We start from the raw sequence: 14,163 nt of genomic DNA, 5'->3' as shown, positions 1-14,163 counted from the left end.
AAAGGATTCAGATTTTAGAATTAAATCAAAGAGAAGCAAATAGGTAGTTTAGCCCTATTGTTTCACATAAGGTGCACAGAGCCTCATGATGTTTCGGGGAGTGGGAAAGTAGTTGGGACACTTAATTGAGTGAGAGGCAAAATGTCAACTCACCAAATCTCTCAAACACCAACTTCCAAACTCATGATTGCTATCACTGAGAAGGAAAGGACTGCAGGTACATAGGAACACCACCAAGTTCTCCATTGAGCCACTCACCATAGGGGCGGCATGGTGGCACAGTGCTTAGCACTGCTGCCTTACAGAGCCAGGGACCCAGGTTCGATTCCCGCCTTGGGCCACTGTCTCTGTGGAGTCTGCACATTCTGCCCTTGTCTATGTGGGTCTCCTCCGGGTGTTCCGGTTTCCTTCCATAGTCCAAAGAAATGCTAGTTAAGGTGCATTGGCCATGCTAGGTTCTCCCTCACTGTATCCGAACAAGCTCCGGAATGTGGTGACTATGGTATTTTCACAGTAACTTAATTGCAGTATTAATGTAAGCCTACTTGCAACACTAATAAATAAACTTAAACTGAGCCACTCTTACTTGGAAATATATCGCCGTTCATTCGTTGCAGTTAGGTTGACATCCTGAAACTGCCTAACAGCACTGGGGGTGTACCTACACTACATGGACTGTGCAGTCCACGAAGTTGGTTCATCATTATCTTCTCAAGGACAGTTAGTGATGGGCAATAAATTCTGACCTAGCCAGCAATGCCCATATCCCATGAGAAAATACAAAATAAGACTTCCTGACTGCGTGATGAAAGTTGGTTATCAAGTTGACGGATTGAGGGTATTCGTGCTTCCTGACGTCAAGTGTTAGGAACCTATTTTTAATACACTACAACATCCTACATTCTCACTAAAACTCAAATTGTACCTTTGGAATAAGATGCGTAGCAAATGAGGTACACTCACAGAAATTCAAAGATTTTGACCCAGCAACAGTGAAGGAATGATGATATATTTCCAGATCAGGATGGCGAGTGAGTTGAAGGGGAACTTCCAGGTGATGGTGTCCCAGATATCTGCTGCTCTTGTCTTTCTAGATGGTTGTGATTGTGGATTTGGAAGATGCTGCCTAAAGAAACTTGGTGAATTCCTTCAGTGCATCTCCTAGATGGGACACATGGCTGCTACTGTGTGTGAGTGGTGGAGGGATTGAATGTTTGTGGCAGGGGTAGCAATCAAGCGGGCTGCTTTGTCATGGATGGTGTCGAGCTGCTTGAATGTTGGAGTTGCATCCGTCCTAGCAATTGGGAAGTATTCGAACATGCTCCTGACTTGTGCCTCGTAGATGGTGGACAGGCTTTGGTGAGTCAGGAGGTGAGTTACTCACTGCAGTATTCCTAGCCTTTGACCTGGCTTTGTAGCCATGGTATTTATATGGCCAGTTCTGTTCGTTTCTGGTAAATGGGAATCCACAGGATGTTAATAGTGAAGGATTCAGTGATGGTAATGCCACTGACTGTCAATGGGTGATGGTTAGATTCTCTATTGTTGGAGATGGTCACTGCCTGGCACTTGTGTGGCGCGAACATTACTTGCCATTCGTCACCCAAACTTGGATGGTCATCATGTATTTGTCCTTAACAGAGAAGAAATAACTTGCCTGTTACTCACCTCACACACCACAAAACCAACATCAACATCCAGCGCAAAGGAACAGATTGCACCACAACAACACCCAGTGATTAATGACCACAAATACAGAGAGACTGAAAGCACTATTTACTTATTTTATTATTGTGTTGTCAGTATGCTAAAATAGGTTGTCACAGAACATTTCATAAGCAAAACACTTAATAACATTGGAAACCCCTATCATTGGTGTATGAGACACAGGAGATGAATGTTGATCTTTTATAATGGATTTTGCCGTTGGCAAAATGTTCTCAATGCATGTTGAAATGGAATGTTGTGACCCACTTGGCATTTTTAATAAATAGTGATTTCAAATTTGCATTTCCTTTTACCGTAACCATTAATAAAGCTGGTTATTCCTCAGTGTAGCCTGTATTTAATTTAGGAGGAGCTGCAACCTGAATAAAGAACTAAATTAGAAACCATTTAATTCCTCTTTTAAATTAACAAGTATCTTGTTTTTGTCGTGTAGCACAGCGTGATAAGTGTTATCATGCATTCCCTCCACACAACTGCCAAACAATTACTGTCTCTACAAAGAATGAATCTAACCATTTTTCCTTGATGTTCAATGGAAGCACCATCACTGAGACCCTCCCTGAATTAACATCCAGGGGATTACCATTGGTCAGAACCTTAACAAGACAGTTCATAAAAATACTGTGGGTCAGGGCATGTCAGAGGCTGGGAATTCTGCAATGTTCAAGTCAAGACTAATTCACCTCCTGACGCCCTAAAGCCTGTTCTTTATCTACAAAGCACAAGTCAGGTTTGTGGTGGTACACTTATCACTTGCCTGGATGAGTGTAGCTCCAACAACGTTCAAAAAGCTCAACACCATCCAGGACAAAGCAACCCACTTGATCAACACCCTAACCGCCACTTTATACCTTCACTCCCTACATCATAGGCACACTGTGGCAGCACCTGTGAACAATCTACAATTGTGGTGCAGCAATCAGTAAAGCTTTTTCAGCACCTTCTAAACCCATAACCTCTATTGCCTCGGCAGCACATGCATGGGAATGCCACTTCTGACCTTATGTTGGAGGATAGTTCATTGATGAAGCAGCTGAAAATAGTTGGGCTTAAGACATTGCCTAAGGAATTCCTGCAGCAATATACTGGGACCCAGTTGATTGTCTTCCAATGACACAGCCATACCCCTTACTGTTATCAGTGGATCAATCAGTGGAAGGTTTCCCCCCGATTCCCATTGAGTTTGGGCTTCTTGATGCCACACTCAGTCCATGTTGCCTTGGATGTGAAGGTCTGTCACTCTTACCTTCCCTCTGGAATTCACTCTTTTGTCTATGTTTGGCTCAGGACTGTACTGAATTATGAAAACAAGTGCTTCTGGTTTAAACGGAACTGAAAATTGATGAATAGGTTGTTGCTGTATTAAGTGCCTTGATAACACAGTTGATAACACCTTCCTTCACTTTGCTAATGATTGAGAGTCGACTACTAGCACAGCAATTGGTTGGATTTGTCCTGTTTCTTGTGGAAGGGATATAGCTGGATAGTTTTCTACATTGTTGGGTAAATGCCAGTGTTGTAAATGTAATAGGATTCCTCTACTGGGGGCACCACTAGTCTTGGAGCACCAACCTTCAGTACTATAACCGGAAAGTAAGAGGCAATTTCGAACATACAGAGCGTATTGTGTTGAGTTTTGGGGGCCTCGTTACTGGGAGGTTACAAAAGGTAGTGCCTCTGGTTATAGAGAGATTTGGAAAACTTTTTTCACAAGACTTGTTTGTGTGATTGGAACCAAAAAAGAAATTTTTAGATTAAGAGCATTACTAGGATAGTGGATACGAGAATTTACAAGTAGCCAAAGGTTTAGAGAGGACAGAATAATAAGTTCAGAAGAACAGGACCATGTGACCTGGAGTTTGATGTGACCTAAGATGAGCATTGCTTGGCCTAGAGGATTAAAGAAGGGAGAATGTCTCAGGGGGAAACTTGGGGCCAACTTGGGGTTGGTGGGACTTTGATAGAATGGTGAGGGATATGGGAAAGGCAAAGTTCTTGAAGATATGAAAGGAATGATCAGATAAAGACTTAGTGATTAGAGTCATGGTCTAAGATGGGGGTTGGAGAGCTCTGACTGATGGGGAGGCTTAAGTGATGTGTAAGATTTCAGTTCAAGTGAGGGTTCAAATATGATCACACATAGAAGGCATGAGCAGACAGTCTGCAAGGGAAATAGTAGAGTACGGTGATTGTTGATCCATCAGAAGAGCCCAGAAGTTCCGTGTTGGGCAGAGTGAGCAGGATGGAGAGGAGATTAGTGCAGTTAGTGACCATTGCTGATGGGAATGCCAGTAAGGAAGCCCTGTGTACAACTAAATGCACTGTCCAGGAGCAGTACACATGGTGGCTTGTCAAGTGATTAATGGGGCAGTGATAAGCTGGATTTGTTTTGTTCTGCTTTTTGTGGAAGGAACATAGTTGGGCAATTTTCCACATTGTGGGTTTGATTCAATGTTGTAACTATACTGGAACAGCTTGGCTAGGGGCACGACTAGTTTTGGTACACAAATCAGTACTCACAACCTTCTGGAACTGAGCTAGTGTTAAGAATCACTGTATTTAATTACTGCCTCTGCAAATCCTTGATTTGGCACTAACTCTTTCATTGTGCCTATGATATTCTCTATTCCTTTCATAGGATAGAATCCTTACAGTGCAGAAGGAAGCCAATCGGCCCGTCAAATCTGCACCGACCACAATCCCACTCAGGCCCTGTTCCCGTAACTCCAATATTTACCCTACTATTTCTCCTGACACTCGCATGGCTGATCAACCTAACCCCACATCTTTGGACTGTGGGATAAAACCAGAGCACCCGGAGGAAACCCACACAAACACGGGGAGAATGTGCAAACTCCACACAGATAGAGGCACAAGGCCGGAATTGAACCCACGTCCCTGGCGCTGTGGGGCAGCAGTGCTAACTACTGTGCCATCATAACCGCCCATTTTTTTTCTGAAGGAGGTGGGAAATATACGCCTCTATTAACTGGCTGCTATTTGTGATAACTTCATGCATGAGAAATGTCAGTGTTCTTTTCTTCCTTGGTTTCTGTTTAGGGTTCAGTATCTCCATACTATGTGAAACGCTTTGGATTCAATTCTGAGTGTAAAGTCATTGCTTTTACAGGAGATAATCCAGGTAAGATTATAGTCATGTATTTTGTAGCAATTACCAGCTTCATTTCTCTAAGAGCTTTACAGAGTGGATGCTCAGAAGAAAAAATTATTGGTGCAGTAAGATACTCCCCTGATCTATGGGCACGGATTCCCTCTGGACAAATTTATTGGGACTTACAAATTGGTTCACTTCAGAGTACTTTTTGTATCAACAAACGTATACTCAATCACCCTTAATGTAAACCACAAGTGTTTTATCTTGATATGAAGAAGGATGGGCTCAGAAAGAAAATGAAAAGAGGAAAATCGTTAAATTAAAGTGCTACGTTTGAGAGGGATAAATGGATCAGCAGAGAGTGGCCATTTTATCGGCCCTTTCCTTTTGAGATGTGGAAGATACTGACAAAGCCACATTTATTACACAAGCCTGGTTGAATTGGCACAGTGAGAAGTCTCTCAACACCAGGTTAAAGTCCAACAGGTTCATTTGGAACCACGAATTCGGAGCGTTGGAATCACTCTCCTCCAGCGCTCCTTCAAATAAATCTGTTGGGCTTTAACCTAGTTTTGTGAGACTTCTTACTGTGTCTACTCCAGTCCAACGCCAGCAGTTGAGTCATTGTTTGGAACCGTTGAAATCCTTGCTGTGATGTGTTTTCACACTGGTGTTAAATCGGGAATGTTAAGATTTTAGTCAATGACAATGAAGGACCTGCCCTGCATATGTGATTTGGATGGATGTGCAACTCGGAGTTATCGAGTCTTCCTTGGCAGAAATTGCAGAACTGAGGTAGAATTTAACAAAACGAAATGGCAAAGTGTCAGATTCTGACTGTAGACTGGCCTATTCCTCTCCAGAAACACAATAAGGTTTTCTCAGCAGATCTTCTGATACTTTGTCAGAAATAAAAACCAAGATTGGGGGAACGGCAAATTGTGCGGAGGGTGTGGAGAGTCTGCAGAAGGATCTAGATAGGCTGGGCGAATGGGCCAGGAAATGGCAAATGGAATTTAATGTTGGCAAGTGTGAGGTGGTCCACTTTGGTAGGAAGAATGGTAGGAAGGACTATTACTTACGGGGTGAAAAACTGCAGCAGAAGCGGGTTGATGGGTTTTTGATAGGAGAGGGGATTAAGGGTTATGGGGAGAGGGCGGGAAAGTGGAGCTGAGCAGCGACAGATCAGCCATGATCTTATTGAATGGCGGGGCAGGCTCGAAGGGCTGGATGGCCTACTCCTGCTCCTATTTCTTATGTTCTTATGTTCTTATGATTGTGATTTCCGCCATCATTCTATTGGGTCAGAGCCTGAAAGAGTTGGCAAGGCTGGCTGGACACTGGGCATTCCGATTAAGTTAAGTTAAAGGACTGCCTACCCACCACCTCTCACCCCTCATGGATGGGGGGACCTTCCTATGGACATCAGGACCCCCGGTAGACAAGGGGACCACCTCCAGCCTTCGCAGACAGGCTGAAGGACAGCCCCCTCACCCCGCCATTCAATGATTGGGGCACCCCCTCCCGCACATCATGCATGCATCAGGGAGACACCACCCTCACCATCCCCCCCACCCCCCACACCGACACACACACAAGGGGAAGCTCCACCAATGGGGCTCTCCAGTGGGCCCACCCCAGCAGTGCCAGCCAGTTGGCACTGCCTGGTTTGCTCTCCTAGGGTTCTGGGAACAGTGCCAGGATACTGCCCAGCCATGTCCCTCACTGCCTGGGGGCTATAATCATCCCCCCCTCTCCTGGTGTGATCATCACAACTGGAGTTTATTTTTGAAAACCAGTAGTAATTAACAAGCCTGGATGATACAGTGCTGAACCTTTTAATGCTATGTAAATTAATTTTAATTCATGGTAATTTTGCCGCCGGTTGGACGCAGGAAGGATCTCAAACCAAGATATTTCTGCTGCAAGTCCCTTTATGGCCCTCTCGTAAGATTTAGCAGCCATAATGGGATTTACTTCCATGGTGAACGGACCTGTAGAGCCGCACTGCTGGAGCCAGGTTGCTGAGTAGCTGAAGCTAGTACATACCATTGCTGCAGTACATTAGTGGTGGAAAAGTGGAAAATAAGTTCACATGCAGGATCTTTAATCAAGTAGACTGTCCTTTCGCAAACTAACACTGATTCCTCCTGTTTTTAACTTACACAGTTATGAAATTAAAAGGAAAATCGAGGGAATGCATAAAAGGTCGATCAACTCTTTTCCAGAATCTAGATTTTCTTTTTCCGAATGCTGACTAACCTGTTGTGTATATCCAGCAACTTTTTAATTTTCTGTTTCAGAGCTTCAACTTTCATAGTTTTTTGTTTCATTTTAGCAATGAAAAATCTCATTTTAAACTTTTCTAACTTTAGTGTGTAAGTGCTTCCATTAATGTGAACAACTTAATCGGAGTGCCCATTATTGTGAACAACTTTCCCACATTTTGAAAGTATATATATAATCATTTAATTTAAACTTAATTTTAAAATAAAATCTACTTATAGACACACTGTCAGTTATTGAAAAGTAAGCATGAGAATTAAATTAACTTTTCTGAAACAGAATGCAGATTAAGATATTAATATAGATAATTGCAATATTGATATGTTAATATGTCGAATCTCTTCTATCTTACAGCATCACTGGCAGGAATGCGACTTCAGCAGGGAGATATAGCAGTGAGTATATTCGTATTGTTGAGGAGCTTGCATGTTAAATAATGAACATTCAAGTTTCAAGAAAGAAAGGTTGACCACGTCTAACAATTTGTTATCCTCCAAATTTTAGTTTATCCCTTCGTGGGATGTGGGCATCGCTGGCTAGGCCAGCATTTATTGCCCATCCCTAATTGCCCTTGAGTAGGTGGTGGCGAGCTTCCTTCTTGAATTGTTGCAGTCCATCTGGTGTAAGCACACTCGTGCTGTTCGAGAGGGAGTTCTAATATTTTGATCCGGCAATAGTGAAGGAACAGAGATGTAGCTCCGAGTCAGGAAGCTGTGTGTCTTTAAGGGGAACTGGCAGGTGATCGTGTCCCATATATCTGCTGCTCCTGTCCTTCTAGATGATAGAGGTTGTAGGTAATAAAGTGTTGTTGAAGGAGCCTTGGTGAGTTCCTGCCATGCATCTTGTAGATGCCACTGTGTGTTGGTGGTGGAGGGGTTGAATATTTATTGTGGTGGAAGGGGTGCCAATCCAGCGGTTGCTTTGTCTTGGATGGTGTTGAGCTTCTTGAGTGTTGGAGCTGCTGAACTCTAGGCAAGTGCAGAGCATTCTGTCACATCTTGCAGATGATGGACAGACTTTGCAGATTCCACTGAGTTCCCCTAACTCAGTCCACAGGTCAGTAGATTTCCCCACTTGCTATGCTTCAAATGCAGTTGCAGAATCCATGGCCACTGGCTAGCTTACTACAAATGGGAGCCATGCGCTAGTAAAGAATGCCTGAATTACCAGTTACCCCTGTAGTGCCTCCCTTTGGTGATACGTGACAGTTAGGTGTCCGGTAGTGAGACTCGTGATCACAGCCCAATGTTCTGATGCTCATATTGTTTGAGTTTAGATTTCAATGGAGGAACCTGACCCAGCGCTGAAACACTGCAAGAGACCGGTGAGGCATGCAAATCACCAAGGTTCCTTGGATTTACTGGGAAAGGGGTGCAATGACCTCGGTGAGGCTCATGAGTTAGATCTCTTGGAGTATGAGCTGCCTGACTGAGGTAATGTTTGCCTGTCCAATCAGGGAGTCTCACCTGTATATATATTGAGGGGTGTCGCGGCTACTGATACTCAGATTCTGACTGTGTATCTGAAGCACTCTTAGGAATGGAATTGAGTTTGTAAGTAAAGGGAATCTGGTGAAGGGACATCGGCCTTTGAGGAATTATTTCAAAAATATAAAAGCTCATTTTATAAGGAGTGACATATTAGTATGGATAAAAGATTGACTAACTAGTAGGAAGCAGAGTATAGGCATGAATAGGTCTTTTTCAGGTTGGCAAGGTATAACAAGTGGTGTGCCAAAGGGATCAATGCTAGGACCTCAACTGAATCAGGCCCTATTTCCATAACCCCACATATTAGCTCTATTAATCCCCAAACACCAGGGTCAATTTATCATGGCCAATCAACCTAACCTGCACATCTCTGGACTGTGGGAGGAAACTGGAGCACCCGGAGGAAACCCATGCAGACATGAGGAGAATGTGCAAACGTCACACAGCCAGTGACCCGAGGCCGGAATTAAACCCGGGTCCGTAGTGCTGTGAGGCAGCAGTGCTAACCAACTGTTTACAATTCACAGAGGGAACTGGGTGCCTGAATCCCAGAAGGTTAGTATATAGATACCGAAAGTAATTAGGAAAGCTAATAGAATGTTATGATTTATTGTAATGGAAATTGACTACAAAAGTAGGGAAGTTACGCTTCTGTTGTATAGGGCAATAGTGAGACCACATTTGGAATACCATGTACATTATTGGCAACCTTTCTTAAGGAAGGATATAAATGTGTTAGAACCAGTTCAAAAAAGGTTTACAAGTCTTATTACCTGGAATGGGTGGGTTATCTTGTGAGGGAAGGTTGGACAGTCTAGGCTTATATCTACTGGAGTGTAGAAGGATAAAATGTGACTTTATTGAAACATATAAGATCCTGAGGGATATTGATAGGATGGATGTAGACAGGATGATTTCTCTTGTGGCAGAATGTAGAACAAGGTGTCGTTGTTTAAAAATAAGCGTTCATCCATTTAATACGGAGATGAGGCGAAAAACTTTCTCTGAGGGACGTGAGTTTTTGGAACTTTCTTCTTAAAAAGGTGGCGGAAGCAGAGACTGTGGGGGTGATCTTACCAAAAAATATTCTAAGTGCTGAATGTGTGTGAAAGCGGGAGAAAATTTCACCCAATGTTTCGGCGAGTTGTCAGGTGAAATCTTATGGCACTTGGTGCAAAGAAGAAAGGAAAAGTATGATTCACATCGAGAGAGAGTGGATGAAGTCTGTTCTTGCCGGAAAGCCAGCTGCTGACAGCTAGAGGGCACCATTGTTCAAAAGTTGATCTTTCGGTGTATTGTGTAAGTGCAGACAGATCTCTTACTCCCCACACCCCAGCTTCCCAGGTGCCAGGCTAATTACCCTGGCAATCCACTGCCGATAAGACCATGAGAGACAAGAAACCAGCCATGAGCCTGGTTTTTTTGCTTGTCTTGTGATCTTTTCAACTTGATCCGTCCATTGACCAGGGTGACAAGCCGGTAAGATCACCCTCTTTGAATATCTTTAAGGCAGATTTGGATGGAGTATTGGTAAGCAAAGGGGTGATAAATTGTTGAGTGCAGGCAGGGTGCAGATTTGAGATTGCTGTTAGATCAGTCATGATCTTACTATATGCTGAGCAACCTCAAGGGGCTGAATGGCCTCCTCCTACTCCTTAATTGTATGTATGTTTGTAAGTATAACTTATTTGTATCAAATTTGTTTTAAGAATATTTGAATATGTAAACATTATGTAATAAATGTGTATAAAAAATTGAAGACAAATGTAGGTCCCCTAAAGACAGAAACAGGGGAATGTATAAAAGGAGGCAAAGAAATGGCCAAGCAACTGAATACACACTTTGATTCTGTCTTCACAAAAGAAAATGCAAGATTTAGTGAGAGGGAAGAACTGAGGGAGATCAATTTTAGTAGAGAAATGGTGCTGGAAATGTTGATGGGAATGAAGGCGGATAAATCCTCAGAGCCTGGTGGGGATTGAGGTCAAAAAAGAGGAGGTATTGGAGTTCTTGAGAAACATTAAGGTAGACAAGTCTCCAGGGCCTGGTTGGATACACCCCAGAACACTGAAAGAGGCAAGGGAGGAAATTGCTGGGGCCTTGAGAGAAATCTTTGTATCCTCACTGGTTACTGCAGAGGTCATGAGGTAGAGATGCCGGTGTTGGACTGGGGTAAACACAGTAAGAAGTCTCACAACACCAGGTTAAAGTCCAACCAGTTTATTTGATAGTAAACCCACAAGCTTTCGGAAACGGTGTTCCTTCGTCAGGTGTGTGGAAGGTTCTGATCAGAGAAGGGCATATAAAGTCACACACAGTGTACAGAATACTGATTAGAATGCAAGTCTTTACAGCTAACCTGCTATTCAAGTCTTAAAGATGCAGACAATGTGAGTGGAGATACCATTAACATAGGTTGAAGAGATGTGTATTGTCTCCAGACAGGACAGTAAGTGAGATTTTACAAGCCCACGCAAGTCATGGGGGTTACAGATAGTGCAAAATGAACCCAAGATCCCAGTTGAGGCCGTCCTCATGTGTGTCGAACTTGGTTATCAGTCTCTGCTTAGCGACTCTGCGCTGTCGTGTGTCGTGTAGGCCGCCTTGGAGAACACTTGCCCGTGACTGTGGAGGCCCCAGAGGATTGGAGAATAGCCAATGTTGTTCCTTTGTTTAAGAAGGATAGCAAGAATAATCCAGGTAATTACAGGCTGGTGAGCTTACATCAATGGTAGGGAAATTATTGGAGAGGATTCTTCGAGACAGATTTTATTCCCATTTGCAAATAAGTGGATATATTAGAGGCAACATGATTTTGTGAAGGAGAGGTCGTGTCTCACTAACTTGATCGAAATTTTTGAGGGAGTGATGAAGATGATTGATGAGGGTGGGGCAGTGGATGTTGTCTACATGGACTTCAGTAAGGCCTTTGACAAGGTCCCTCGTGGTAGACTGATGCAGAAGGTGAAGTCGTATGGGATCAGAGGTAAGCTGGCAAAGTGGATATAAAACTGGCTCAGTCAAAGAAGACAGAGGGTAGCAATGGAATGATGCATTTCTGAATGGAGGGCTGTGACAAGTGGCGTTCCTCAGGGATCAAAGCTGGAAACTTTGCTGTTTGTAATATATATAAATGACTTGAAGGAAAATGTAACTGGTTTCATTAGTAAGTTTGCGTACAACACAAAGGTTGATGGATTTGCAGATAGCGATGAGGACCATCAGATGATAGAGCAGGATATAGGTCGGTTGGAGACTTGGGCAGAGAGATGACGGATGGAGTTTAATCCAGACAGTTGTGAGGTAATGCATTTTGCAAGGTCTAATACAGATAGGAAATACACAGTAAGTGGCAGAACTCTTAAGAATATTGATAGGCAAAGGGATCTGGGTGTACAGGTACACAGGTCACCGAAAGTGGCAACACAGGTGGAGAAGGTAGCCAAGAATGCAAACAGCATGCTTGCCTTCATCGTCCAGGGCATTGAGTTTAAAAATTGGTAAGTCATGTTGCAGCTTTATGGAACCTTAATTGGGCTGCACTTGGAATATAGTGTTCAATTCTGGTTGCCACACTACCAGAAGGATGTGGAATCTTTCAAGAGGGTACAGAAAAGATTTACCAGAATGTTGCCTGGCATGGAGGGCATTAGCTGTGAGGAGGGGTTGGAGAAACTTGGTTTGTTCTTGCTGGAATGATGGAGGTTGAGGGACCTGATAGAAGTCTAGAAGATTATGAGAGACATGGACAGAGTGGATTGTTGGAAGCTTTTTCCTAGGCTAGAAGAGTCAATTATTAGGGGGCACAGGTTTAAGATGTGAGGGACAAGGTTTAAAGGAGATGTACAATGCAGATTTTTTTACAGAGGGTGATGGGTGCCTGGATCTTGTTGCCAGGGGAGGTAGTGGAAGCGGATATGATAATGACTCCTAAGGGGCGTCTTGACAAATATATGAATAAGATGGGAATAGAGGGATATGGTCCCCAGAAGGGTTGGGGGTTTTAGTTAAGCCGGGCAGCATGGTTGGTGCAGGCTTAGAGGGCCGAAGGGCCTGTTCCTGCACTGTAATTTTCTTTGTTCTTTGTTCTTTGGCTTGATAATCTCCATCCCAGAATATTTAAGGAAGTGGCACTAGAAATAGTGAATGCATTGGTGGTCATCTTTCAGGATTCTATAGACTCTGGACAGTCCCTCAGATTAGAGGGTAGTGAATGTCACTCCAATATTCAAAAAGGGAGGTAGAGAGAAAACGGGGAATTATAGACCTGTAAGCTTAACATCGGCAGTGGGGAAAATTCTCGAATCCATTATCAAGGAGTTTATAGCAGAGCATTTAGAAAGCAGTGGCAGGATCATAACAGAATCAGCATGGATTTATGGAGGGGAAATCATGCTTGACAAATCTGTTGGAATTCTTTGAAGATAGTAGAGTTGACAAGGGGGAACCAGTTGTTGTTTTATATTTGGACTCTTGGAAAGCATTTGACAAAGTCCTGCACAAGAGATTATTGTGCATGACTAAAGATATTTTGGCCTTGGAGGGAGTGCAGAGGAGGTTTACTAGGCTGATACCGGAGTTGAGGGGGTTGAGCTATGAGGAGAGGCTGAATAAACTAGGCTTGTACTCGTTAGAGTTTAGAAGAATGAGGGGAGATCTCATTGAGACGTATAAGATGATGAATGGGATGGATAGGATAGAGGTGGAGAGACTCTTCCCGCTCAAAAAAGACAGTAGGACTAGGGGGCACAGCCTCAAGATAAAGGGGGGGGCGGTTTAGAACGGAGTTGAGGAGGAACTTCTTCACTCAAAGGGTGGTGAATCTCTGGAATTCTCTGCCCGTTGAAGTGGTGGAGGCTGCCTCGCTAAATATTTTTAAGACGCGGGTTGATGGGTTTTTGATAAGAGAGGGGATTAAGGGTTATGGGGAGAGGGCGGGAAAGTGGAACTGAGCCATGACAGATCAGCCATGATCTTATTGAATGGCGGGGCAGGCTCGAAGGGCTAGATGGCCTACTCCTGCTCCTATTTCTTATGTTCTTATGTTCTTATGTTTAAAGTGTTTGGGATTGGGGGAAATGTACTGAGATGGATAGAAGACTGATTGGCAGAGAGGAAAAAAGAGTAGGTATTAATAGGTACTTTTCAAATTGGCAAGCAGTAACTAGTGGGGCGCCACAGGGATCGGTGCTGGCACCCCAGCTATTCACAATATATATTAATGATTTGGATGAGTGAACAAAATATAACATCTCAAAGTTTGCAGATGATATCAAGTTGGGTGGGAGGGTGAACTGTGACGAAGATGCTGAGATCCTTCAGAATGATCTGGACAGGTTGGGTGAGTAGGCAAATCAATCGCAGATGCAGTATAATTTGGATAAGTGTGAGTTTATTCACTTTGGAAGCAAAAACGAGAAGGCAGATTACTACCTGAATGGCTGGCTGTAAATTGGGAGATGGGACTGTGCAGCGGGACCTGGGTGTCCTTGTGCACCAGTCCCTGAAGGTAAGCAGATGCAGCAGGCGTTAGAGAAGGCAAAT

At 43.5% G+C, this 14,163-nt stretch overlaps 1 protein-coding gene across 3 annotated transcripts in view; it reads left to right on the top strand.

Moving 5' to 3' along the window:
- The window catches only part of xylb (xylulokinase homolog (H. influenzae)), a 287,142-nt gene that overhangs the window by 43,661 nt on the left and 229,318 nt on the right, over nt 1–14,163 (top strand). For all 3 annotated transcript variants that reach the window (XR_013889542.1, XM_080213346.1, XM_080213354.1), the window contains exons 10-11: nt 4,789–4,870; nt 7,484–7,524. Coding sequence is in view for 2 of the 3 variants with exons in the window: in XM_080213346.1 (XP_080069472.1) it covers nt 4,789–4,870; nt 7,484–7,524 (123 nt within the window). In the remaining variant the exon portion in view is untranslated. The remainder of the gene's footprint in view (nt 1–4,788; nt 4,871–7,483; nt 7,525–14,163) is intronic.

The sequence above is a fragment of the Carcharhinus amblyrhynchos genome, chromosome 2 (assembly GCF_965287045.1).
Source record: "Carcharhinus amblyrhynchos chromosome 2, sCarAmb.v2.hapA, whole genome shotgun sequence".
Classification (NCBI taxonomy): Eukaryota; Metazoa; Chordata; class Chondrichthyes; order Carcharhiniformes; family Carcharhinidae; genus Carcharhinus; species Carcharhinus amblyrhynchos.
The sequence above is the reverse complement of the archived record's forward strand: the minus strand, read 5'-3'. Positions and strand labels throughout refer to the sequence as shown.